At 45.4% G+C, this 26,543-nt stretch overlaps 1 protein-coding gene across 1 annotated transcript in view; it reads right to left on the bottom strand.

Annotated features, from left to right (window-relative positions):
• Positions 1 to 281: 281 nt before the first annotated feature.
• Positions 282 to 26,543, bottom strand: part of LOC115469732 — a 44,945-nt gene continuing 18,683 nt past the window's right edge. The window contains exons 5-14 of the mRNA XM_030202520.1: positions 22,119 to 22,209; positions 20,016 to 20,209; positions 19,577 to 19,753; positions 18,222 to 18,314; positions 17,880 to 18,022; positions 16,092 to 16,212; positions 13,723 to 13,879; positions 13,450 to 13,599; positions 902 to 1,056; positions 282 to 419 (exon numbers count right to left, since the gene is read on the bottom strand). Coding sequence (XP_030058380.1) covers positions 282 to 419; positions 902 to 1,056; positions 13,450 to 13,599; positions 13,723 to 13,879; positions 16,092 to 16,212; positions 17,880 to 18,022; positions 18,222 to 18,314; positions 19,577 to 19,753; positions 20,016 to 20,209; positions 22,119 to 22,209 — 1,419 coding nt within the window. The remainder of the gene's footprint in view (positions 420 to 901; positions 1,057 to 13,449; positions 13,600 to 13,722; positions 13,880 to 16,091; positions 16,213 to 17,879; positions 18,023 to 18,221; positions 18,315 to 19,576; positions 19,754 to 20,015; positions 20,210 to 22,118; positions 22,210 to 26,543) is intronic.

The following is a 26,543-nucleotide window of genomic DNA, read 5'->3' as shown; positions in this document are numbered from 1 at the left end:
CCGTTGGATGACATCACCCAGATGTGAGAATACTTGGCCTGTTATCCTGACAGAACACCTGCTACAGGTGAGTAACTTCACTTTACATCAAGAATGTCAAATTCCTGCTCAGGATTTTTGCTTCCTTTTTTCTTTTCACACAGGCATTAAGTAAAAGTGCGGTGGTTTCATCTTCCCCAGTTCTATCTGCAGCACTGCCTGGGCACTGGCTGATGGCCTGCTGTCTGTCCTCCAGGGTCCCGGCAGCAGCAGCCAGGGAATCTCTTCATTTTTTTCTCATCTCAGATCCTTTTTCTTTCCCTGATGGGGCCACGCACCTTCAGTTTTTGGAAAACACCCCCTTTTTCAATGGACAAAGTTCTCTTCAGATTGCTTTTTGTTGATGCTGTTCTTTTTAGAATGGGCAGAAAGAAGGAGACCTGTAGATAAGAGCACAAAGTCAGACTCCAAAAAAAATTTTAAAATTTCAATCATTCAGCCTAACCAGGGACAGTCCCACCAAATCCACTGACCTGAAATCAGTAGTCTCCAGTTCATTAACAGAGTGACCTGCACCACCTCCCCATGCACAGACAGCCATTTAGATAATACATCTGCAAGTCCTTATTACCACAGATCTTCCAGACTATGAGAGCAATACAAGTATCTTTGGAACACCATGGAATATGAGTGCCAGGAGTCCTGCATAAACTCTTATTTGGTAAAGGGAATGAGACTTATATACTGCCTTTCTGTGTTTTTTTCCAACTACATTCAAAGCGGTTTACATATATACAGGTACTTATTTGTACCTATGTTAATCATTCCCATTGTTTTGTGGTCTTGGCATAGTCCACTTGTGCAGTGATATGGAATATTCCCCCTGGTCCTCAGTACTTGGACCTAATAGTGTATGTTGTACCTCTGAAGTTGCTGAGCTGGTACCAGTGGATGTTTGCTTGAAGGACTTGCCAATAGCAAGAAGGTTCATCTCGGAACTTGCTTTTAGCCGTGCGTTCATCTTGTAGACTCGGTCCAGCCATCCCACCTTCTCCAGCCTTGGGAAGGCTTTGCTATCTGCCAGAAAAGAGAGGAATCAAAAGGGAGTTCCTCTGGGCATCTTCCCTTCATCATCAGATAATTGGTATGGACACCTCCCCCCACCCTCCCCACCTAGGTTGTACTATGTCTGTACCATTGAAATGGGTGCTGTGCCGCAGATGATGTGAGGAGGGCCCAGAGTGAGATGCAGTTTTGTTGCAGTTATCAGATTGTTTGCAACAGCTGCAAAGCTGGCTGACTATGAGTAATCTACGGTTGAACCTCAGTAAGACTGAGCTATCATTTGGGTTTGGCAGGCAAGCTTGGATTTTCAAAGGCTAGAGGTATCTTTTGACAGAAAGTATTCTTCCAATGCCGCCTCAATTAAAGTTTTTTCAGGTAATTCTTGATTCTGACGGGGGATACAGGTTAAGGTTGACAGTGCGAGAAAGGCACCATTTGTGTTGTTGCATCTTATTCTCATCAGTCCATTTTTTAAACTTAAATATTTTATTTGAATTTTAAAAATGGACGGATGAGAAAAAGAGGTGTGACTATACAAGCTTTATGCTTATTATTGTTACTATCCACAAAAATTTATTTAGATCTTAGAATTTTTGGGATAATTATTAGTGGTGTTACTTCTTGATCTTTTCCTTAAAAAATATTATTACCACACTATTATTTCAATTGTTGCATCTTATTCAACACAAAATAAACTTAATACCTGTAGCACATGGTTGTTGATTTTAGTTGTTTAGATTACTGTAATATTTTATGTCTGGGTCTCTATCAAAAACAACCCACTTGATTTCAATTTGTATAAAATATTGCTGCCAGAATAATTCTGTGCCCCAAACCTTGAGATGATATCACCCCTGAACTGAATAACCTTCATTGGCTCCCAGTCTAGTACTGGATAAAACGTAAAGCCTTGGCAATTATCTTTAAAGTTTTATGTTTGGGGGCCTCAGTTGTTAAAGGACTGCTTACCTCATTAAGGGGGTCTTTTACTAAGCTGCGGAAGCGTTTTTAGTTCACAGTAGAAATCAGTTGGCAGTAAACATCAAGATGCCCATTATATTCCTATGAGAGTCTTGGGATTTGCCGCCAGCTGATTTCTACTGTGAGCTAAAAACACTACCACGGGTTAGTAAAAGATCCCCTAATCTTTCTGTTTACTAAGCTGCGCTAGCACCTGCCATGTGCTAATGCCGACACAGCCCATTAACTTTGAATGGGCTGTGTCAGCACTGCCGCACGGCTTAGTAAACAGGGGGATAAATGCCTAGATGGTCCTTAAGATTGGTCCATGATGTGTTGCTTTAAGGTGCCTTTAGAGGTGAAATACAAGGAAACTTGGAAGAGGGCATTTCCATGTTTTAGCCCCCAGTTCTGGAATTCTCTTCTAAAAAAAATTTCATTTTATATACAGATGATTTGGCTTTTAGGATGGGATGTAAAATTAACTGCCGTCAGATGCTTGTAGTTGACTTCATTTTTATGTTTTATTATTTTGATATTTGTTATGAGACTGGTTTCATTTTTATTTGTCTCTGTGTTATAACGGATATATATAGAACATAGTAAGGTTAGGCTGAGATCTGTGATCAGATCTGGCTTCTCCCTCTGAACCATCCTCACTGCGGTCTGAGGGAAGAGGGAAACTGTGTCAGCTTTGGGTCAGAACTGGGGGAAGATAACCATAGAGAGCTAGCAGGAGGAGGATGACTCTGAGAGATCCAGGGGGAGAAGGTATCCGAAGTTTCCTGAGGGACTGTATGAAGCACGTTAGGATACTGGGTGAGAGTTCCTGGATCCTGTTCTACTGATACTTGCCTAGCTTGGTAAGTTAAAATTATAGTTAGAACAGTGTTTCCCAAGTCCGGTCCTGGAGTACCCCTTGCCAGTCAGGTTTTCAGGATATTCAAAATTAATATGCTTGAAAGAGATTTGCATATAATGGAGGCAGTGCATGCAAATCTCTTTCATTCATATTCATTGTGGATATCCTGAAAACCTGACTGACAAGGGGTACTCCAGGACTGGACTTGGGAAACACTGGGTTAAAAGATGGCATCAAAGCAAAGGTTTACTTTTCTGAGTGAAGGGTATGCCGACAACCCTAAAATCAGTGGTTGTTTGCCAACCACTACAAACAGCATCCTTGGATAATTAATATTATAGTCATTTTAGTTTGGTATCAAATAGCCCATGTTTTTGTAGAGTTAGAGTTGGGAAGAGTTTTTGGAAAGAGGGTGTTTTTTTTTTTTATTTCAACCCCTTTCAATCAGGGTTTCAAAAGGATTATGAGAGACAAAGGAAATGAGGTGTCTACCATAATCCCGTGATCATATGCCTTGATGGGAGGAAATACAAGAAGTGGAAGGACAGTGGTCCAGGCTGAAAGAAGCTATAAATAGGGCCACGAACCTTTATGTAAGGAAAGTAAATAAAAGCAAGAGAAAAAGGAAACCGATATGGTTCTCCAAGCAAGTGGCTGAGAAAATAAAGGCTAAAGAGTTGGCGTTCCAGAAATACAAAAAAACTCAAGAAAAGGGACACGAGGAGGAATACCGGATGAAACTGAAAGAAGCCAAGAGAGAGATACGTCTGGCGAAAGCGCAAACGGAAGAACAAATGGCTAGAAATGTAAGGAGGGGTGGCAAAATTTTCTTCAGGTATATTAGTGAAAGGAGAATGACTAAAAAGGGAATTGTGAGACTAAAAGATACTGCGAACCGCTATGTGGATAATGATGAAGAAAAAGCAAATTTGCTAAATAAATACTTCTGTTTTCACAGAAGAAAATCCTGGAGAAGGACCACGATGGACTGCAAAAAGTACAAATGAGATTGAAGTGGATAGAGCACCGTTCACGGAAGAGAGCGTGTATGAACAACTTGAAAAGCTAAAGGTGGACAAAGCCATGGGACCAGATATTGAGGGAGCTCAGAGAGGTTCTGGCGGGTCCTCTTAAAGATTTGTTTAATAAATCCTTGGAGACGGGAGAGGTTCCGAGGGATTGGAGATCGGCGGATGTGGTTCTTCTTCACAAAAGTGGTGATAGGGAAGAAGCTGGAAACTACAGGCCGGTAAGCCTCACTTCGGTTATTGGAAAAGTAATGGAAGCGATGCTGAAGGAAAGGATAGTGAATTTCCTGGAAGCCAATAAGTTGCAAGATCCGAGACAACATGGATTTACCAAAGGGAAATCGTGCCAAATGAACCTCATTGAGTTCTTTGATTGGGTGACAGGAGAATTGAATCAGGAACGAGCTATGGACGTAATCTACTTAGATTTCAGCAAAGCTTTTGACACGGTTCCCCACAGGAGACTCTTAAATAAACTGGATGGGCTGAAGATAGGACCCGAAGTGGTGAACCAGATTAGGAACTGGTTGACGGACAGACGCCAGAGGGTGGTGGTGAATGGAATTCGCTCGGAGGAGCGAAAGGTAAGTAGTGGAGTGCCTCAAGGATCGGTGCTGGGGCCAATTCTGTTCAATATATTTGTGAGTGACATTGCCGAAGGGTTAGAAGGTAAAGTTTGCCTATTTGCGGATGATACTAAGATCTGTAACAGAGTGGACACCCCGGAGGGAGTGGAAAACATGAAAAAGGACTTACGGAAGCTAGAAGAATGGTCTAAGGTTTGGCAATTAAAATTCAATGCAAAGAAATGCAAAGTGATGCACTTAGGAAGTAGAAATCCACGGGAGATGTATGTGTTAGGCGGGGAGAGTCTGATAGGTATGGGCGGAGAGAGGGATCTTGGGGTGATAGTATCTGAGGATTTGAAGGTGACGAAACAGTGTGACAAGGCGGTGGCCGTAGCTAGAAGGTTGTTAGGCTGTATAAAGAGAGGTGTGACCAGCAGAAGAAAGGGGGTGTTGATGCCCCTGTATAAGTCGTTGGTGAGGCCCCACCTAGAGTATTGTGTTCAGTTTTGGAGGCCGTATCTTGTTAAGGATGTAAAAAGAATTGAAGCGGTGCAAAGAAAAGCTACGAGAATGGTATGGGATTTGCGTTACAAGACGTATGAGGAGAGACTTGCTGAACTAAACATGTATACTCTGGAGGAAAGGAGAAACAGGGGTGATATGATACAGACGTTCAAATATTTGAAAGGTATTAATCCGCAAACGAACCTTTTCCGGAGATGGGAAGGTGGTAGAACGAGAGGACATGAAATGAGATTGAAGGGGGGCAGACTCAAGAAAAATGTCAGGAAGTATTTTTTCACGGAGAGAGTAGTGGATGCTTGGAATGCCCTCCCGCGGGAGGTGGTGGAAATGAAAACGGTAACGGAATTCAAACATGCGTGGGATAAGCATAAAGGAATCCTGTGCCGAAGGAATGGATCCTCAGGAGCTTAGTCAAGATCGGGAGGCGGGGCTGGTGGTTGGGAGGCGGGGATAGGACTGGGCAGACTTATACGGTCTGTGCCAGAGCCGGTGGTGGGAAGCGGGACTGGTGGTTGGGAGGCGGGGATAGTGCGGGGCAGATTTATACGGTCTGTGCCCTGAAGAGCACAGGTACAAATCAAAGTAGGGTATACACAAAAAGCAGCAAATATGAGTTATCTTGTTGGGCAGACTGGATGGACCGTGCAGGTCTTTTTCTGCCGTCATCTACTATGTTACTATGAATCAGAGGTACTGTCTTAAAATGATTTGTGTGTTATTTCCATTAGCAATCTAAGGGTTATATTTGATTCTGATCTTTCTGTGGCACCCCAGGTTAGGCAGACAGTTCAAGCTTGATTTTACAGTGTTAGACAAATACTTTTTGCAGCCCAGCTTCTCCTTTGGTAGTAAATGATGCTATTCTGTGAAAGAAGCATTTAAAATCTTTACTTTTTTTTTAACTAGGACAGATGATATTCTCTCCCCTTCTTAAGTACTATAGCCTGCTGCTGAAGTGCAAGCTAGGTTTTTTTCAATCAGTTGGTAGAATTATGCAGGAGCTTAGTTCTGCTCAACAGGTAACCTTAGGTGATTGTTCAGAATTTGAAAATTTTCCCTCATCAGGGTTGCTTGCGAGTGATCAACTAGAGTATATACCAGGTGATAGGCATTGGTCTAAATTTTCTCCAGTTTCATCTGAGACACTTGCAAAGATATTACTTAGACTGTCCGACAAGTCCTGTTCCTTGGATGTTTGTCTTTCTTTCTTGCTGAAAACAGCCCCTACAATGATTTTAGGGAGTCTTTTACTAAAGCTTAGCTTGAATTATCTGCAGCATGACCCATAGGAAGAAAATGGGCCCTGCTGTGCAGATAACTCGAGCTAAGGTTCAGTAACAGACCCCTTTACTTTGGTTAACATGGTTTGTTAATTTATTGCTTTCGGTTGGATCTTACCCAGATAACTTGACCGATATTGTTTTGACACCCATTCCTAAGGCTATTGGGTTGGATCTTACTAATGCAGAGAACTTTGGGCCAATTGCTAGTATTCTATGGATGGCCAAGCTCTTAGAATTTGTGGTAAATGAGCAGTTAACCAGTTTTCTTTTCTTCCACCAACAGTTTGCACTTCACTCAGCATGACATTAGGTCCCAGCATAGCACATAAACATAACCTCTGAAGTTAGGAATTGTTTGAGACAAGCAACCCTTCTTCAATTTGATATTTCAGTTGTATTCGATGTTGTAGACCAGTGTTTCCTAAGTCCAGTCCTGGAGTACCCCCTGCCCATTATATGCAAATCTCTTTCTGCATATTCATTGTGGAAATCCTGAAAACCTGACTGGCAAGGGGTATTTCAGGACCAGACTTGGGAAACACTGCTGTAGACTAATGTAACGCCGATTTTTAAAAAGGGTTCCAGGAGTGATCTGAGAAATTACTACTACTTAACATTTCTAAAGCGCTACTAGGGTTACTCAGCGCTGTACAATTTAACATAAAAGGACAGGCCCTGCTCAAAGAGCTTACAATCTAAAGGACAAGTGAGTAGTCAATACGATCAGGGCAGTCAAATTGGGGCAGTCCGGATATCCTGAAGGTAAGAGTTAGGTGCCGAAGGCAGCATTGAAGAGGTGGGCTTTAAGCAGAGACTTGAAGATGGGCAGGGAGGGGGCTTGATGTAAGGGCTCAGGAAGGTTGTTCCAGGCATAGGGTGCCTGATGTCAGTGCTGGGTAAATAGTGGAAACAATTATAAAGAATAAAATTACATCCAAGATGGTGCCTGTTTGAACAGCCTAAACGGACGCATTCTGATCTGCTCACGAGCTAATCTGGTTGCGAACCTTACCCGATTGCAGATGGGTAAGAGGAGAGGCAGAGTCCGAGAGGCTCCCCATGTATCGGGCGGAATGCCCCAGTCCCGCCAGACAACGCTGGAACAGTTCCGTGTTGAGTCCGGTCCCGTGTTGGCGTCGACTCCTTCTGCCGGGGCTGGCACTTCGGCGCTAGACGACAGTGTAGACGGGGCTTCCCTGAGCCCCGTCGAGCGTGCAGCACCCCCACAACCCGGAAGTGAAGCTTTGGATGCAAGCCCTGGAGCCATGGCCTCTGTACGAGAACCAGGTGAACAGGGAGGGAGCCTGCACGAGCTGACAACTGGAGCCCAAGCTTGTCCGAGTTTAACAGCTGCTCAGGTTTTGGAAAAAACAGTGAGTACTTTGGAGCGAGCTTCTAAGGCCCCTCTTCCGGACGTTGTGGTGGGAAAGATAGAAAAACCTGCTGTAGTGACTTTAGAGTCACTGTGGGACTTAACTTCATCTACTCAATCAGCTTTACAAAACTTAATTCTGAAAAATATGGAGGCCATAAAAGTACTCTCAGAGACAGCATTAAATCAGATACAAACTAATACACTCCAAGCCTCTGAGGTTAAAAGGTTGTCAGAAAAAACTGAAAAACTTGAACTTTTGGGACAATCTTTAGTTAAAGACAAGAACTATACCTCACGACGCCTGGAGTACTTGGAAAATCAATCTAAAAGACTGACTTTGCGTTTTATAAATTTTCCTCGGTCTCCTTTGGTGGTGCCAATTCAAATGGTCAGAAAATATTTTATGGAAACTCTGGGAATGCCGGAGAATTTGTTGCCGCCTATAACACGAGCTTACTATATTCAAACTGGTGGGAAACCACCAGAAAATTTACAACAAGATGCAATGAACCTTACGGCATTCCTAGAATCTTCTCTTGAGGTTATCACTCAATGAACCACATTATTGGTAACTTTTGCGATGGAGATGGATCGGGACGCAGTCCTTAAGCTTTCTTTGAGATATTTGGACTCCCAGTTTTTGGGTTCAAAAATTAGAGTTTTTCCTGACTTGGCTAGAAATACTCAACAGAGACGTAAGATATTTTTATCTTTACGTCCTAGAGTAAATGCTATAGGCGCAGATTTTCTTTTAAGATTTCCATGTGTATGTAGGATAAAATTTCAGTCTAAGCAATACTAATTTTTTGACCCAAAACAGTTGGAGGTTTTTTTATTAAGCAGAGAAGAGATTAATGTACAAGTTTAGTCACATATGCAACACTGTATAGCAGAGCAGAGTTAGCCGCTCGGGAATCAAGCTGTTCTTTTTGATATAAAAATTTCTTTTGTGTGCTTAATGTCTAGTACTGTATTGTATTTCTTAATGTCTTGGATTGATTACCTAATTAGTGGGCGTTAGTTTGGAATATTATTGCGCAATGTTAATTTGCAGAGTCTATGTGGTTTTTATTTTTCAGAGTTGTGTATTATCACGCATAAGTATAAATTATGAATGTTAAAATTGATAAATAAAGAATAAAATTACAGAACTCATAAATAAACATGGTTTAATGGGACAGAGCCAGCATGGTTTCAGCCAAGGGAAATCTTGTCTCACCAATTTGCTTAATTTCTTTGAAGGCATGAATAAACATATGGATAAAGCCGTTTGATGTTGTATATCTAGATTTTCAGAAAGCTTTTGACAAAGTTCCTCATGAGAAACTTCTGACAAAATTAAAAAATCATGGGATAGGAAGCAATGTTCTATTGTGGATTAGGATTTGGTTATTGAACAGAAAACAGGGTAGAGTTAAGTGGCCATTTCTCTCAATGGAGGACAGTGATAGTGGAGTGCTGCAGGGATCTATACTGGAACTGGTGCTATTTAACATTTTTATAAATGATCTGGAAATCGGAACGGTGAGTGAGGTGATTAAATTTGCAGATGACACAAAACTATTCAAGGTTGTTAAAACACATGCAGACTGAAAAATTGAAGGAAGACCTTAGGAAATTGGAAGACTGGGCATCCAAATGGCAGAAGAAATTTAATGTAGACAAATGCAAAGTGATGCACATTGGGAACAATAATCCAAATCATAGTTAACAGACGCTAGAGTCCACCTTGGGGGTCAGCACCAAAGAAAAAGATCTAGGTGTTGGTAAATAAGACTGAGAATACTATAATACCTCTGTATCGCTCCATGGTGCAACCTCACCTAGGGGTCCTTTTACCAAGCTGCAGGGAAAAGGGCCCTGCGCTAGTGGCTGAGGCTGTTTTTCCATGCACCAGGGCCCTTTTTACGACAGTGGGTAAAAAGACCCCAGGCACACATGGCCATTCGGTAAGAGAACTCTTACTGCATGGCCATGCAACAGGGAGCCCTTACCGCAACCCATTGAGGTGGCGATAAGGGCTCCCACGCTAACCCAGCAGTAACTGGGCAGTTGACAACGATGCCTGATTACCACCAGGTTACTGCCACGCAAGCCATTTCCAGGGTTTTTCTTTTTCCCCCAGAAATGGCACGCGCTCAGGGCAGGACTACCGCCGGTGGCCACGTAGGGGCCGCAGCAGTCCTGGAAGAATGAACAGAAAGCCCACCTTGGGCTTACTGCCGCTCTGTAAAAGGGCCTCCTAGAGTATTGCGTTCAGTTCCGGTTACCATTTAAAAAAAAAAGATGTGAAGGGGCATAATCAAACGGGGCGCCCACGTTTTCCTGAGGGCATCCTCGCAAGACATCCTCGCGAAGGGGCAGAGAAACCCGTATTATCGAAACAAGATAGGCGTCCATCTTTCGTTTCGATAATACGGTCGGGGATGCCCAAATCTCAACATTTAGGTTGACAGAGATGGTCGTCCTTAGAGATGGTCGTCCCCGGTTTTCAGCGATAATGGAAATCAAGGACGCCCATCTCAGAAACGACCAAATCCAAGCCATTTGTTCGTGGGAGGAGCCAGCATTCGTAGTGCACTGGTTCCCCTCACATGCCAGGACACCAACTGGGCACCCTAGGGGGCACTGCAGTGGACTTCATAAATTGCTCCCAGGTGCATAGTTCCCTTACCTTGGGTGCTGAGCCCCCCAAAACCCACTACCCACACAACACTACCATAGCCCTAAGGGGTGAAGGGGGGCAGCTAGATGTGGGTACAGTGGGTTTGTGGTGGGTTTTGAAGGGCTCACATTTACCACCACAAGTGTAACAGGTGGAGGGGAGGGGATGGGCCTGGGTCCGCCTGCCTGAAGTGCACTGCACCCACTAAAACTGCTCCAGGGACCTGCATACTGCTGTCAGGGAGCTGAGTATGACATTTGAGGCTGGCATAGAGCCTGTCAAAAAATATTTTAAAAGTTTTTTTTTTAGGGTGGGAGGGGGTTAGTGACCACTGGGGGAGTAAGGGGAGGTCACCCCCAATTCCCTCCGGTTGTCATCTAGTCAGTTTGGGTACCTTTTTGAGGCTTGGTCGCAAGAAAAAATGGACCAAGTAAAGTCGGCCAAGTGCTCGTCAGGGACGCCCTTCTTTTTTGCATTATTGGCTGAGGACGCCCATGTGTTAAGCACGCCCCAGTCCCGCCTTCGCTATGCTTCCGACACGCCCCCGTGAACTTTGGTCGTCCCCGCGGCACAAAGCAGTTGAGGATGCCCAAAATCGACTTTCGATTATGCCGATTTGGGCGACCCTGTGAGAAGGACGCCCATCTTCTGATTTGTGTCGAAAGATGAGTGCCCTTCTCTTTCGCAAATAAGCCTGATAGTGGAATTAGAAAGGTTCAAGGAAGAGTGACCAAAATGATAAAGGGGATGGAATTCTTCTCATATGAGGAAAGGCTAAAGAGTTCTTCAGCTTGGAAAAAAGACTGTTCCTGCAAACTGCTCCTCTGTCTGAACCACAGACCCTGAAGCAGGACCCGAAACCTTGGCCATTGTTGGCCGTGGTAAGACAAAAGCGACTTGTTTAAAAATTAATAATTAAAAATTATAAACTAACAAGACTTTTTTCTCAAGATTAAAGAATATATGGAGGTTTTTATGCCAATGATGAAAGTGAGTACTCCATGAAGTTGGAAACTGCTGTGCTGTTAATAATGGAGTTATATATATACTAGCCGTTAAGCCCGTTAAAACGGGCGCATATTGGAATGTTTTTTTTCCCAAGGCCCCCCTCCCGTTGCAGCTGCAAGGCCCCCTGCCATCCTCCTTCCCTGCCAGCTCCAAGGATCCCTCTGTCCCTCCCTCCCAGCTCCAAGGCTCCAGTCCTCCCCCCTTCCCAGCTGCAAGGCCCCCTGCCCGCCCTCCCTCCCTCCCTCCCATTTCCAAGGCCCCAGGCCCTCCCCCCCAGCTCCCAAGGCCCCCTTCCCTCCCTCCCAGTTCCAAGGCCCCCTGCTCTCCCTCACAACTGTAAGGGGCCCCATTCCCTCATAACTGTAAGGGGCCCCCTGCCCTCTCTCCCAGTTCCAAGGCCCCCTGCCCCCCCGTGCCTTCTTCCCAGCCAGCTGGAAGGCCCCCTTCAGTCCAGCCCTCCCAGCTCCAAGGCCCCCCCTCCTTCTGAGACCTCCCATGTCCCCTCCCCCCCCAAGGTAGCCGCTACCGCCCCCCCACCCCGGAGTCGCCCCCACCCCCCCTTCACCCGGCCCGGGCCCTCTCTTCGTTATTCAACTTACAGCAGCACCAAAACAGCAGCGAGCAGCAGCTCCCATTGGCCTTCCTTCACTGCCTGTGCCTCGCCCTCGTGTGACGTCACGTTGGTGAGGGCGGGGCACAGGCAGGGAAGGAAGGCCGACGGGAGCTGAAGCTGAGCTGCTTGCTGCTGTTTCGGCGCTGCTGTAAGTTGAATAACGAAGAGAGGGCCTGGGCCGGGTGAAGGGGGGTGGTGGCGACTCCGGGGGGGGGGGGGCGGTAGCGACGTCAGCGGTTCCCTCCCTCCCCTTCCACGCAGTTTCCCTCTCTGTCCCGCCCCCCTCCCCCCGTCATCACGTCTTGACGCGGGGGCGGGACAGAGAGGGAAGTCTCTACTGTGCATTTGCAGGTGAGTCGGTCACTTGCCATTTATAGGTTTGATTTGAGGCTTTTCCTCCATTTTTTTTTAGAAAGCATCTAGCAACAACAATATGCCAAATAGAGATTAAAGGATTTAGATATTGATAGGCTTAGGAAGTATTTTGATCCTTTGCAAGGCTCTGGTATTTGATTGTAGTAACCTTTTCTTCTTACGTGCCAGAATGTGGAGTAGTTTTCCCAGGCAGCTAAGAGTACTACCATCTTACTTATTCCAGAGATCTCTTAAAACATATCTTTTTTTCTAGGTGATGTTTTGTGTGCTTATTAATTGTTGTATAGTTTTATTCTGTAATTCCCTTTTCCCCTGATGACTCTACTTCTGTTGCAGCCACTGCTTTTGGCTCCTAGCTACTACTCAGTTGCCTCCCCTTGTTCCTTCTCACCCAGTACTTCCCTCGCCCTTAATTGTCTTGTCTCTCTGTATTATTTTAGATTTTAAGCTCTATTGAGCAGGGACTGTCTCTCTATGTCAGGTGTTCAACGCTGCGTGCGTCTGGTAGTGCTATACAAATGTTAATAATAATAATATTAATAAATTGTTGAGGTTACTCTTTTGTTATCTGCGTAGAATCCTGTGAAATATGCGGAATGTAAGACCCTTGATGGTACGGTATGGTAATTTAAGATCTTTAAAAAATAATTTTTGACATAGTGCTGCATCCACTGGGGATCCTGACTGCTCTTCTCCTTCTGATGTCACTGAAGGCTGCCTTAAATGTGATGCCTCTGAAGGGATGGCCCAAAGGAATTGCTCCTTGACCTTGGAGAATTCCTTAGGGAGCTCATTTAGAACCGTTAGGGCTTGTGTTGCCCTCAGTGTAACAGGCTATTGATTATGTTTACAACGGGGATTAGAAAGTTAAAATTGTTCAGGTTAATATTTAGGGCAGGGGTTGTCATGTTTAATTATATTCCGGCACTCTTTTTCACCTAATGAAAATGAGGATGGGTTGGGATTGACATTGAGAATTAGACAACTGTATCCATTTCTGAATTGGCAACTGTGAGCCATGCCCTATTTATTACAATTCACTTCACTAGGGATTACCATTACTTAAGGCAATGCCAATTATTGCAAAATACAGCTGCCAGAAGCTTTATAAGAATACTGTCTCTTTCCATAATAGTCCTTACCAATAGTCAGATCCATCCTTTTCTTTATTTCTTTCCTCCCAAGCAGTGCCAGAGCCTTGTGGGACAACTGGAAGCCTTTCTCCTGTGTCTGCACTGCTTCCTGGATCTGATAAACAGGCTGACACTCTCCAAGCCTCACCTTCAAAGCACCTGCAAAAGAGAGTCCAAGAAAGAACAAGGTCTCACATCACTGATTCTCTCTGTTACTGGCCTGCTCTAAAATCCATTGGCAAAGGAAACAATCCCACCCGTTTCTATTCTCTGTCAGTATACCTGGCTCCTGCCCTGCAGCGCCTCCCTCTGTTCTGGTACTTAATGCAGGGTCAGTGGTAGGTGTTTGGCACTCACTGAGCAGTTCCTGATGGTTTTCTAGAAATGCCGGTGGGGATTTTAGGACAGGAACCTCCTGGTTTTCACTATCTAAGCTCTCCTGTTAAAAAAAAAAAAAAGGAATAGGAACATGAACAGTGATGCAGAAATTGGTGGAAGAATTAAGGCTTTTAAGTGTTTACTATTTAATTCAAGATTTTGTTTTATTTCCTGGTTATTTATGAGAAATTCTGGTTAAGAGCAAAACTTTCTTTTCAACTGGCAGAAGGGGACAATAGCAGAGTTTAGGGAACATTTTAAAAATAATAGAACTTGTCAATACACAAATCACTAATCAAACCCCTTATAAACATAGTGCTTTGTTTAGCAAGAGCAGATCTGAAGCAGGTGAAGGGGAAGTTCATTCCCAGAGGCTGAGCTAGCATAGGAAATGGCTTTTTTTTTTTTTTTTTTTTTTAAATCTACCTCAGGGTTATCTCTGGCACAATTTTGCTTCCCTTAGCTGATCTCAGAGGCTCAATATTGTGAAAAATGTTTGTGGATTTGGGAGCATCGAGTTCACAGTAGCATCTGTATGCAGACTCCAGCCACTGGTTTCCCTTCAGCTAGGAACCACTCATTTACTGTATCATACCCAGTGAGTGGATTGATCCAGACTAAGTGACCACAGAGCAGAGCTGCCAAGTTACCCATTCCAGGAGGGAGACATTTTTGGCTGGTCCTGGTTTTAAACTTAAATCCCAAAGCAATGTAGTATTTGTAGTCCATGATTCTATCCATTTGACATTCGTGCTGCATAGGGTTACCATATGTCCGGTTTTACCCGGACATGTCCTCTTTTTGAGGACATGGCTGGGCATCTAGGCGGGTTTTGCCAGCCTGCCTATTTGTCCAGATTTGTGGATGAAAAGGGCTGACGGGCAGGTGGGTGTCCTATCCTCCTCTCCCCTCCTTTACCTTAGTGTGGTGCTCTGGTGGCCTAGTGACCTCTTTGGGGCAGGAAAGATCCCCCTCTATCCTGCCCAGCACTTCTGCAGATTGTCTTGCTTACGGTGCCGCTTCAAAATGGCTGCCGAGAGTTCAAGCGGCAGCCTCGCGATACTTCCGCAGAAGTCTTGCAAGGTCACTGCTTTAACTCTCGGCAGCCATTTTGAATTGGCGCCGGGAGCAAGAGAGGTCTACAACCACGCTGGGCAGGAAAGGGGGGGGCTCTTTCCTGCCCTGAAGAGGCCACTAGACCACCAGGGCACTACAGGAGGGGAGGGGAGGGATAGTGAATGGAGTCATGTGGGTGGAAGGAGACTGGAAATTTGGGGAGGGGAGAGAGAAGGAATCTGGCTTTCTTTGAGGGGGTCAAAGTGGGGTGGGGTGTGACGAGGTGGGGTGTGACACGGGGCGGGGCATGTGTCCTCTTTTTTCTTAGGACAAATATGGTAACCCTAGTGCTGCAGATCCTATAATGCACGAGGATGAGGTTGACAGAAATCCAGGACCGGCCAAAAAGTCTCCTCCTGGAATGGTTAACTTGGCAGCTCTGACATAGCCATGAGATATAAGACACAAGGCCTGTCAGTAAGAAAGGCTGCGCTGTTTTTCACCTTATAATTCATTCCTGGTTCTTTAACATCTGCTGTTATGGAATCTGGGAATCAAGAGTCCAGTATTTTAGTGCTAGTTTCTTTACAGTGTCCTCACATAAAAAAAGAAAACAAGTGGAATAATGTGCTGGTGCAGAAAGATGCAATTAATAGCCAAGGATAGATGGATTTGTATTTTGTTTCTGAGGCAGAAAGAAGGGTGGCATCCCTGACATACGAGAGGCTTGTTACAGACAGCAGGTGCCCATAAGGAGAGAGCTCCCAAGTGGAAAGTTGCTTGTCTGGTGAAAGGCTGGAGAGGAGACTGGGGGATCACTATAGAGAAAAGCCTCGATTGCTCACAAGTAAATGTATTTACAGCCTTGTGCTCAAGTTGCCTCTCTTAGGCTTTTCTCTATAGTAGTCCCCCGGTCTCCCCTCCAGCCCTCTCACCAGACAAACAACTTTCCACTTGGGAGCCCTCTCCTAATACATTTACATCTGAGCATCAGAATGGCTCAGTATAGAAAAAGAAGCCAATACAAAGCTCTCAGCAGAGGAGTACTATGAGCCCTGCATGGAAGGCAGAGGACAGTGCGTGTGCGGCAGATTTTGGAAGGTGTTGTAGAGGACAGAGTGCAGTGCCACTGAGCCAAAAAAAGGAGCTGAAAAGGGAATATGTCATCCCCCCAAAACTCAATAGTCACTCCCCCCTATCTTGTCTCCTTTCCGTACCGCAGAGTGGAAAATCTCAGCAGTGGTGTAGATGAGTTCAGGATCAGATCCGGTATAGAGCTGCAAGGAGGAGTCATCCATATAAATATTAGGGTTTGGGATTCTATGAAACAGGAGCCCCCTGAAAAAAAGAGACATTTCCATTACAGATCCACAACTATAGATGGTTCCAGTCCCCCCCCCCCCCCCCCCAAACAGGCACACAGCGTCAAATAGAAGCAACTCTTCCCACTATTACAGGCACTGAACTACAGACAGGCTCAGTGGCATAGCTACGGGTGGGCCTGTGCCCACCCATTCTTGGCTCAGATCCACCCAGTGATGATACTACACTGCCTTCTCCCCTCTCTCCAGTTCACCCCAAAGGTGTCCCTGGTGCCTGCTGCTACCCACCCCCGCTACCTGTGCCGACCCACAGGCCTCCATCCATCGTGTCCCACCCTTGTTGACATCATTTCCTGTTTGGCAGGACGTGCTGCATTATGGAACATGGAAGCCTATGGGGCCAGCGCAGGCAGCAAAAATGAACCACCGCATGCCCAGGGGACACTCACATGGCACACTAGGGAAGGGACGGGTGGATGGAGGACAGATGCTGGGATGCTGTGAGGAAAGAGAGGAGAGATGTTGGATGTGGGATAAGTAAAAAAAATGTTAATTATTTTAATCTCATGGTGGAGGGGGGGGGGGGGCGTGGAAGGGCCCATCCAAATTAACTCTGGGCCCATCCAAAATACTGGGTCTGGCTACGCCCCTGGACAGGCTCAACTCCTTCCATGCTCACAAGCACAAAACTACAGTTCCCCTGTCACAGGTACACAACCCAGTGGCGTAGCCACAGGTGGGCCAGGGCCCATCCACTTAGGGCTCAGGCCCACCCAACAGTAGCACACATTTAGTGGTAGCTGGTGGAGATCCCAAGCTCTACCAGCTGAAGACTTCCCCCTGATGGTAAGAAAAATGCTAGTCTCCACGCTACCGGCACCTGCACATGCTCAGTTTTCAGTGCATGCCTGCTGCAGACTGCCAAGGTGGAAAGAAGCGTTTTCTCACCAGCTGAAATATTTTTTGGGTTGGGGGGGGGGGGGAGGGAGAACCCTTGGGGCCTACCCAGTTCTTGCCTAGGCCCACCCAAAATCTATTTTCTGGCTACGCCCCTGACACAACCATAGACAGGCCCAGCTGCTCCAGCTCTCACAGGTACAGACTAAAGATGGACCCTGCTCCTCCATCTATCATAGGCACACAGCTACAGACGAGTCCTGCTCCTTCAGCTGTCACAGGTGCACATTTACAACAGACAGGTGCAACTCTCCCACCCGTCATTGGCACACAGTTATAGTGGGGCCCCCATTTTTTTTATTTTTAAATTAATTAACCAGCTATGTGTTAGCCGACTCCGCAAAACCAGATATTCAGTGCTGAAGCCTGGACATGGCCTGGCATTGATAATCTGAGTTTAAACGACGGTGGGGGATCACTGCTGGCTGAGTATTGGGCCCTTAATTATTTATTCTTTTATACACATTTACAAAATGTGCAAGATATAATACAATTAGTAGTTACAAGGTAGCACCACTGAACAATAAAATCATTAAAATACATGAAAGGTGATTATATAAGTCGGCTTCCTTGAGTTGTCACAGGTGCATAGCTACAGCTGGACTTTGCTTCTCCATGTGTCACAGGTAGACAGCTATAGAAAGACCTTGGGCACAACTCCTATCACCATCGCACTGCACTGCTACCAATGGGCCCAGCTGCTCCCACTGTCAGTATATTCCTCACCTCACAAAGTCTGGATTTGTGATGTCTCTGTTCACAGAACTCGCTGCATCAGTCCTCGAGTATTCAGAGCCTGGGCTGGAGTTTGAGCGCCTTACACTCTGTAGCAGTTTTAGACAGCAGTTTTTCTCCTCATCAGAGCTACCCTGCAGCACATAAGGAAAAGAGGTTTTAAAATCATAAAATAGAACTATACAAGCAGAGCTATGGAGTGATGCTCTTAGACTCTGCATCCCACCTGGAGAACTATCCCAATAGATGGTGGTACAATGCTACAGCCCTATATCAGCAGGTCAGTTGACAACTTGACAGTGACCTGACTGTTTCCAGTGCTTCATTTCTTACCCTGTGTGAATTGCTCCTCAAGTCTGTGGTGGGTGGTGCTGGGGAGTTGTTTGAAGATGGAGTCTGTTGGAGAGTGCCCCTCTCCTCTATCACCTGCCAAGTACATAGAACAGTTATATCTGTATGCTGGTACTCACATGGTAAACAAAGCACATGCCTGCCTCTAGGGGTAGCAGAATATGACTGGGGAAAGGAGGCAGAGAATGCCCACTTGTATGCAAATAACATGTTTGGCCCATATACTGAGGGCTGTTGCAAGAGGTAAATACGTGGAGTGCCAAGCTGGGGAAGCAACACCACACTGTCCTTTTGAGTCAGTGACTCTGTAAGGGAGAGAGGGGTCTCAAAAGCAGCCCTTTCACTGTGCACCGTTTTCTCCACCTCCTCTGCACCAGAGGCTTCTTGATATAGACTAAACTGGAAATTTTGTGGCGGGATTAATGGCAGAAGCAACATCCTTGCAGTTCCTGAAGCCTGTCTGATGCAGGTAATCAAGACACAAGGCTTTCAGCTCAAGCATGATCCTTGAGAGCTGCAGGTAGTGTATGACGTTCAGTCTGATGAATAATCATCAAACTGAACTTCATACACTTCATCTGAGAACTAAGTTAAATCAGCATAGCTTGGTCACCTCTGCAAATCCCGAGTCATCTGTGACCCATAAGAAGTGAGGTTATGCACCCAGGGCCAGCCCAATATTTGTTAGATTCTTGATATACTGTTCTTCTGTGGTATAACTAGAGCAGTTTACGTATTGAACCTTCAGCTATGCCCTCCCTCTTGGGGCAGTTCAAGGACCTCCTCCTACCCATGTCCAGCATTAACCTTCTCTTCCCTACCTACCCCTCCCTCATGTTCAACATCACCCTTTTCCTACCTCCTTAGATGTCCAGCATCTCTCCTTCTATAACTCCTCTCAGGTTCCTATTTGAAAACTGCCCACCCTCCCTACTGGTAAAAGTACCTTCTCTAATTTCTCTGAGTTTGTGTGGCTGTCAGGATCTGTTGTTTTGTTTTGACTGCAGCTGCTCTTTGTCAATCTTCAGAAGCTGCTGCCTTAGGCACTGCCTAGGCTTGCCTAGTGGTTAGAGCACCAGTCTTGACATCCAGAGGTGGGCAAAATCCCACTGCTGCTCCTTGTGATCTTGGGCAAGTCACTTAACCCACCATTGCCTCAGGTACAAAATTAGATTGTGAGCCCTCCAGGGAGCTACTACCGAAAAAGGTGTGAGCAAAACCCAAAATAAAATAAATAATGGTTGGGCCAGCCCTGTGTACACCTCTCCCTACTAGACTCCTGCACCTCCCCAGTCTGTTCATTAAGCTTTGCTGGCCAGAATGAGACACCTCCAAACCTTCCTCCATTCTTCCACCTGTTCTCGGCTTTGGAAGCCTATCACCAGTGTCTCCGTGGCGGCTGTGATCTTCATTTTGTGTTGCACTTTCCTGCTGCACGTGGTTTTACAGGTCACGTGACAACTGCAAAGATCAAGCTTCAGCAGTGGCTGTAGGTCTTCAGCAGATCTGTAACACTGGTGGCAGAAAAGGAAGAAAATAGGAACTTTAGATTGTTAGAGATGTGAAATTCTTCTAACAAGGCACTGACAAATGTAGAGGAAATGGGGCATGCAGTGTTAGTCTATTTCCAGTGAAATCATGTTAAAACTGGAACTGGGGAAGAGAGACAGGACCGTGCAGAAGTTATTGCTCTCAGAAGAGCACCCAGTGTGAATATTCACACCAGCCTTGGACCAATTTCTTCACGAAGAAAGATACCTGCTGCACCAAACTCACCAACAGAAGATGATCTCGCACAAGGAAGAGCTGCTTGACCCACTGTCCCAGCCACGATTTTCTCCAGAGGAAGCCACAGATTTGAGATCCAGAGTGTGTGGGAGTGCTAATATGAATATAGTGAGCCCGGGCTGTCACACAATTCTCCTCCTCGCCATATGACTCGTAGTGCCTACTGTCTGTGTCTACACTCCCTGATGGCAGATGAACAAAAGAAACAGCTCACAGAGGCACCATTTGCTGTCCCCGTTAATCCTGTCTCTGATTCCTCTCACCCTGTCATTTCAGTTCACTTTATAGTTGAAAGAATTTCCCTGTGCCTATTAAGCCCACCTCGATCCCATCCATTTTCATTCTTCCCCTTGGTCTCAACTTGATCCCTCCTATCCTTAGTATCCCCCATTAACCTCCCTTGATCTCGCCCATTCTCACTGTCCTCATTAACCCCAACCTTGATCCCTTCCACTCTGTCATTTCACTTCATATTTCTAGTTATATACGACTCTCTTCAAAGAATTTCCCTGTCCCTATTAATACCACCCCAATTCCTTCCATCTTCATTGTTCCCTTTAACCCCACCCCTGATCCCTCCTATTCTTTCTCCCATTAACTGCACCCTTGATCCCTCCCATTCTCACTGTCCCCATTAACCCCACCCTGATTCCTTCTATTCTCACTCTATCATTAACCACACCCCTGATCCCTCCTATTCTCTCTCCCATTAACCCCACCCCTGATCCCTCTCATCTTCACTTTCCCCATTAATCCCATCCCTGATCTCTCCATTCTCTCCCATTAATCCCACCCTGATTCCTCATATTCTTACTCTAACATTAACCACACCCTGATCCCTCCTATTCTCTTCCCTATTAACCCTACTCCTGATCCCTCTTAGACTCTCTCCCATTAATCCCACCTCTGATCCCTCCTGTTCTCTCTCTCATTTAGTGCACCCCTGATTCCTCCCATTCTCATGTCCCCATTATCCCTACCTAGTCTCTCTCCTATTAACCCCACCCTTGATCTCTCCCATCCTCACTGTCTCCTTTGATCCCACCTTAATCCATCCTCACTGACCCCATTAATATCATCCTAATCCATTCTCACTGTCCCATTATCCCAATGCCTGATCTTTTGCATCCAGATTGTTCCCATCAGACAACATTACTTATAGTAGATGAAATTACTTGTGTGAGGTGTGTCTATCTGTACTAATCTCTGAAGTGGAACTACCTGTACTGGGTGGTATTACCAGTGCTAGATGGACTTAAATATTTGGCATGGTGTTACATATACTGAATGGTGTTTACCTCCCTGGGTATAGTTTACATGCACTGATGTCTGGGCAAGACCTGAACAAGAGACAGCCTTAGAGTTCAGGATGGGAAGCTTAACCTTCAGACCAGCAAGTAACCTGGAGCAAGTCAAGACCACAGAGGAAAACGCTATGTCAGACTGCATCCAGGGTCTCACCCTTGGGCACCAGGGATTGGCTGGGGCTCAGTCAAAAGTCTTTCTGAGCAACGGGCAGCTGTTTACAGCAGCCTGAAGGCTAATCCACCCTCATGCTATCAGTCTCCTGTATGTAGACTCCATGTTCACAGGTTTTGTTGCTCTGAGACTAGTTCACCTATTACCTGGGGTTTTTTCACTCCAGATCCAGGCCTGCATCTCTGGTGTACTTCCAGGTCGTCTCCTAGCTTTGTGACCAGCTTGCTGAACCTAACTTTCAGCATCTGTTGCAGCCTGCTGACTCCTGCTACACTTCTGCTCCTAATCATTCTACCTGAAAGTTCCATCTCTTTGCCTCTGCTTACCTGATTGCCAATTCTGTCTCCAGTTCTCTTCACCTCTTGCTGTTTGCAGGTTCTAGATATGAACCTCAGTCTATCTCTGAGATCTAGCTGTTGCCCAGTATAAACCTGGCCCAGTCTAAATGCCCACGCCTGCTACATAAGGGTGATAATCTGGCAATCAGATGGATTTACCTATGTTGGGTGGGCTTATTATGTTGGATGGATTTTCCTTTGTCAGATGGGGTTACTATGTTGGATGAAATTTATCTGTATTGAAAAGTGTCTAGCTGCACTAGGCAGAGTGTACCTGTCTTGTGATGCATGATGATACCTGTGTTGGACTGTTCTGAGGGTTTGACAGGTCCTGCCTCTTCATAGGATCCTTCCGCTGCCTGCTCCTAGAGGTAAAATCATAATGTTAATTTGGTTCCCTGGGCAGATGCTTGAGACAGCTGGGCCAGGCTAGGTTAGCCTGGGCTGCCTTCAACTGGGCTTACTTAAACAGTTGATTTTGATTTCAGAAACTGGGCTGGGCTGAGCTGTACTGATCTGAACTGAGCTAAATGTATTGAGCTATGCTAAGCTGGATTGGGTTGGGCTGAGTCGTACAAAGCTGAATTGGGTTCCCATCATAAGAGTTTGTAGGAGTCTCAGATTTGGCTTATTGCCCTATAGATCTCATAAATCTCACTCTTAACTCTAGTTTGTTTTATTTATTTAGTAGACGATATTCAAAGTGATTTAACCGGCCAGAAACGGCTCCTGGCTGGTTAAATCACCTGCTTGGAGCTAACTACTAATTTTCAGTGGCACGTAACCAGTTAGCGGGACACAGTGAGGGAAGGGCTGTCGCAAAGAAGCGATTTGCTTCTTTTACATGCAGAGCAGACATGAGGCACTGCGCTGCCGCTTCACAAATGTTTTTTTAAAGGCTGGGTGCCGGGTGGCAGGAGAAGAGCGTCGTCTGTCGATGGAGCTGGTAGGCAGGTGGGGACTGCGGCGCCAGAGGAGCACTCTCCTACCTGCTGACACCTAGGGCGGACCACCCCCACTGCCCCGCCCTTGGTACGCCACTGGTTACAAGGTAACACCACTGAACAATAAAATCAGTAAAACACATAAAAGGCGATTATATAAGCTGGAGCCTAGTTTATAGAGCAGTAGCACTTACATGCATGATTGGCACCAATAATTGGCATTTATGTGTGTAAGTTCTATAAACATTGTGCCCAAATCGCTTAGCCTGAAACTGACAGGGGCGTACACATGGGTGCAGCAATAATGTGTCATGGGCATGTTGCCAAGCAACACATGCAACTTGGCATAGTTAGGTGTGCCCACTTATGCCAGTCTTAACAAACCTGGCCATGTCGGCGGAGGTTCTCCTGCGGGTGGAAAAATATATTATTTAAAAAAAAAAATTAAAGGGTGATCCTGTGAAGATTTGCACCAAACCATTTTGTCTCAATTGAAAGAGGAACATTCAGTTTCATGGTGTGAGTTGCGGTTATATCTGATGATCCCCATAAAAATCAAAAAATATTACACTTTTGCATTTACTTTGATGAAAAATTGGTGAAGGATGATTGTTTGGGACATATAATATACTATATCTATAGTCATTGACCATAGGCATACTTAGTTTCTTGGCGTGCCAATGTAGCTTAGGTGTGCCCTTAAACCATTGTACAATTAGTGCTAAGTGTGCCCCTTTGTGGCACCTACTATGAGGCACCAATTTATAGAACTGCCACCATAGAAACCAAGGAATTGGACTTGTATCTTCTCCCCTTGATAACTAGTATATGGTACCTCAAGAAAAAAGTGTTAATTCTTCCACACCCTCATATAGTTAGGGAGAGAAGAAGTGAAGGCCACGCAGAGATGAAAAAATATTCTTTTTATTATTTACCAAGCAAGTAAACAAGCTATAATTCTTTTCTCATGGGAGAGTTACAACAAAGCTGCATATAGTAACATAGTAGATGACGGCAGAAAAAGACCTGCACGGTCCATCCAGTCTGCCGAACAAGATAAACTCATATGTGCTACTTTTTGTGTATACCTTACCTTGATTTGTACCTGTCCTTTTCAGGGCACAGACCGTATAAGTCTGCCCAGCACTATCCCCGCCTCTCAACCACCAGCCCCGCCTCCCACCACCGGTTCTGGCACAGATCGTATAAATCTGCCCAGCACTATCCCCACCTCCCGTCACCGGCTCTGCCACCCAATCTTGGCTAAGCTCCTTAGGATCTATTCCTTCTGAACAGGATTCCTTTATGTTTATCCCACGCATGTTTGAATTCCGTTACTGTTTTCGTTTCCACCACCTCCCGCGGGAGGGCATTCCAAGCATCCACTACTCTCTCCGTGAAAAAATACTTCCTGAAATTTTTCTTGAGTCTGCCCCCCTTCAATCTCATTTCATGTCCTCTCATTCTACCGCCTTCGCATCTCCGGAAAAGGTTCGTTTGCAGATTAATACTTTTCAAATATTTGAACGTCTGTATCATATCATCCCTGTTTCTCCTTTCCTCCAGAGTATACATGTTCAGGTCCGCAAGTCTCTCCTCATACGTCTTGTAACACAAATCCCATACCATTCTCGTAGCTTTTCTTTGCACCGCTTCAATTCTTTTTACATCCTTAACAAGATACGGCCTCCAAAACTGAACATAATACTCCAGGTGGGGTCTCACCAACGACTTATACAGGGGCATCAACACCCCCTTTCTTCTGCTGGTCACACCTCTCTCTATACAGCCTAACAACCTTCTAGCTACGGCCACCACCTTGTCACACTGTTTCGTCACCTTCAAATCCTCAGATACTATCACCCCAAGATCCCTCTCCCCATCCGTACCTATCAGACTCTCCCCGCCTAACACATACGTCTCCCGTGGATTTCTACTCCCTAAGTGCATCACTTTGCATTTCTTCGCATTGAATTTTAATTGCCAAACCTTAGACCTTTCTTCTAGCTTCCGTAGGTCCTTTTTCATGTTTTCCATATGGGTGCTATCTCTGAGTACTTCTCCAATTTTGTCCTGTCATTTATCACCTTTTATACTCTTCTAAAATGATACAGCTCTATCAGTTTGTTAGCATTAGTTTCGACCACCACCTTGATCGTGATTATCAGACAAAGCAGGAAAAAACATCCTAATCAGCATGTTCCATTTCACCAGCAATCATTTATCTATGTTCCTGCTCTGATAACAGAAAAAGCCCCTCAACTACATTCTTTAGTAAACACCTTGCATGGAAAATTGCTTCGTGTTATCTTTTCTGCAGGCCTGTCAGCAAACCTGTCACATGAGCTCGTGATCCTCTGGGTTACATAGAGGGCATGATTTTTAGGTCTGGCTGACAGCTTCATGTCTCTGAACCTGTAAATGACAGGGCCTAGTAAGGTCATTACATACAAAAGGAAGGATGGGGGAAAGGCAGGGGAAAGAGAGAAACTTCATTGCAGGGAATGGAATAAGAGTCAGCCTCCACTGCAGGGTATAAGGCAGGAGAGAGAGACTCTGCCATACTTGGGTGCCTCTAGAGTAATTGTTCTTAACCCAGTCCTTGGGACGCACCCAGCCAGTCAGGTTTTCAGGATACCCACAATAAATATGCACGAGATAAATTTGCATGCACTGCCTCCACTAGATGGAAAACTATCTCGTGTATATTCATTGTGGATATCCTGAAAACCTGACTGGCTGGGTGTGTCCCGAGGACTGGATTGAGAACCCCTGCTCTAGAGGGACATTTGTTGTTAGGAAGAGCGCAAGAATGCAGAGAGGAGTGTGGGTGTGTAAAGAGGGCTGGGAGCTGTGATCTGATACTGTTCTTTTTCCATTAGCAGTTCTTCCCTTTCTCAGACATTTTTGCCTGTATCCGGATTGCTCCTTCCTAGTCACAGCATTGATTGGCTGCCAGTCCAAGATGAGCTCATGGGAAAACCATCTGCCAGGACTTCTTTGTTAAAGACACAAATTCCAGTCTCTGTCTTTTAGGAAATTCGAGCTGCAATGATTTTTGGTTTGTTGTGATAGAGAAAAAAAAAAAAAGGAAGGGGTAGGAAAGTATATATATAGAGAGAGATAAATAAATAGAAAGACTATGAAAAAGCTCTGTAGTTTGTAGGGGGAAAGAGTGGAGGCAATGAATGAGGAAACATTTAACATATAACAGTAGACAGCAGGAGAGAGAGGCAGAGGTGGATTCCTGCATGGCTGCAAGTATGGAGAGTTCACTGGATGGAATGAAGGACTATACTGTATTAGGAATAAATCAAGAGATGGAGAGAGATCTGAAAGAACTGAGGGTAGAATGATGGTGTTACTGAGTCTTGTCCTGTTGGAGGGTTTGACTGTTGTGCACCTAGGGGTGTGGAGGAGGGCGAGAGAAAAGATGAAGAGGAATATGAAAAAAAATGTCATGAAAGATGGCAGGGGCCTCAAGTGATAGAATGATAGCCAAATGTGATAGAACCCTCTCCTCCCAAACTATCCTAATGAATAGAAAATATGGACAAGGAAAGGAAGGGAGGGGAAAGGAGAGGAAGAAATGAGAATGGGGCAGGCAGAAGATAAAGGGGAAGATACCCCAGAGTCTTCTGGATTTGGTACAAGATATTCCAGTATCTTAGGGTATTAAATTATGTGCCTGGCAGCTGTTAGATCCTCCCAAGTTTCCTGTCCATGAGAACTGTCCCCACCCATCTAGGCTCTTG

The sequence above is a fragment of the Microcaecilia unicolor genome, chromosome 4 (genome assembly GCF_901765095.1).
Source record: "Microcaecilia unicolor chromosome 4, aMicUni1.1, whole genome shotgun sequence".
Classification (NCBI taxonomy): Eukaryota; Metazoa; Chordata; class Amphibia; order Gymnophiona; family Siphonopidae; genus Microcaecilia; species Microcaecilia unicolor.
Note: the sequence above shows the minus strand (reverse complement) of the source record. Positions and strands in the feature narration are given on the sequence as shown.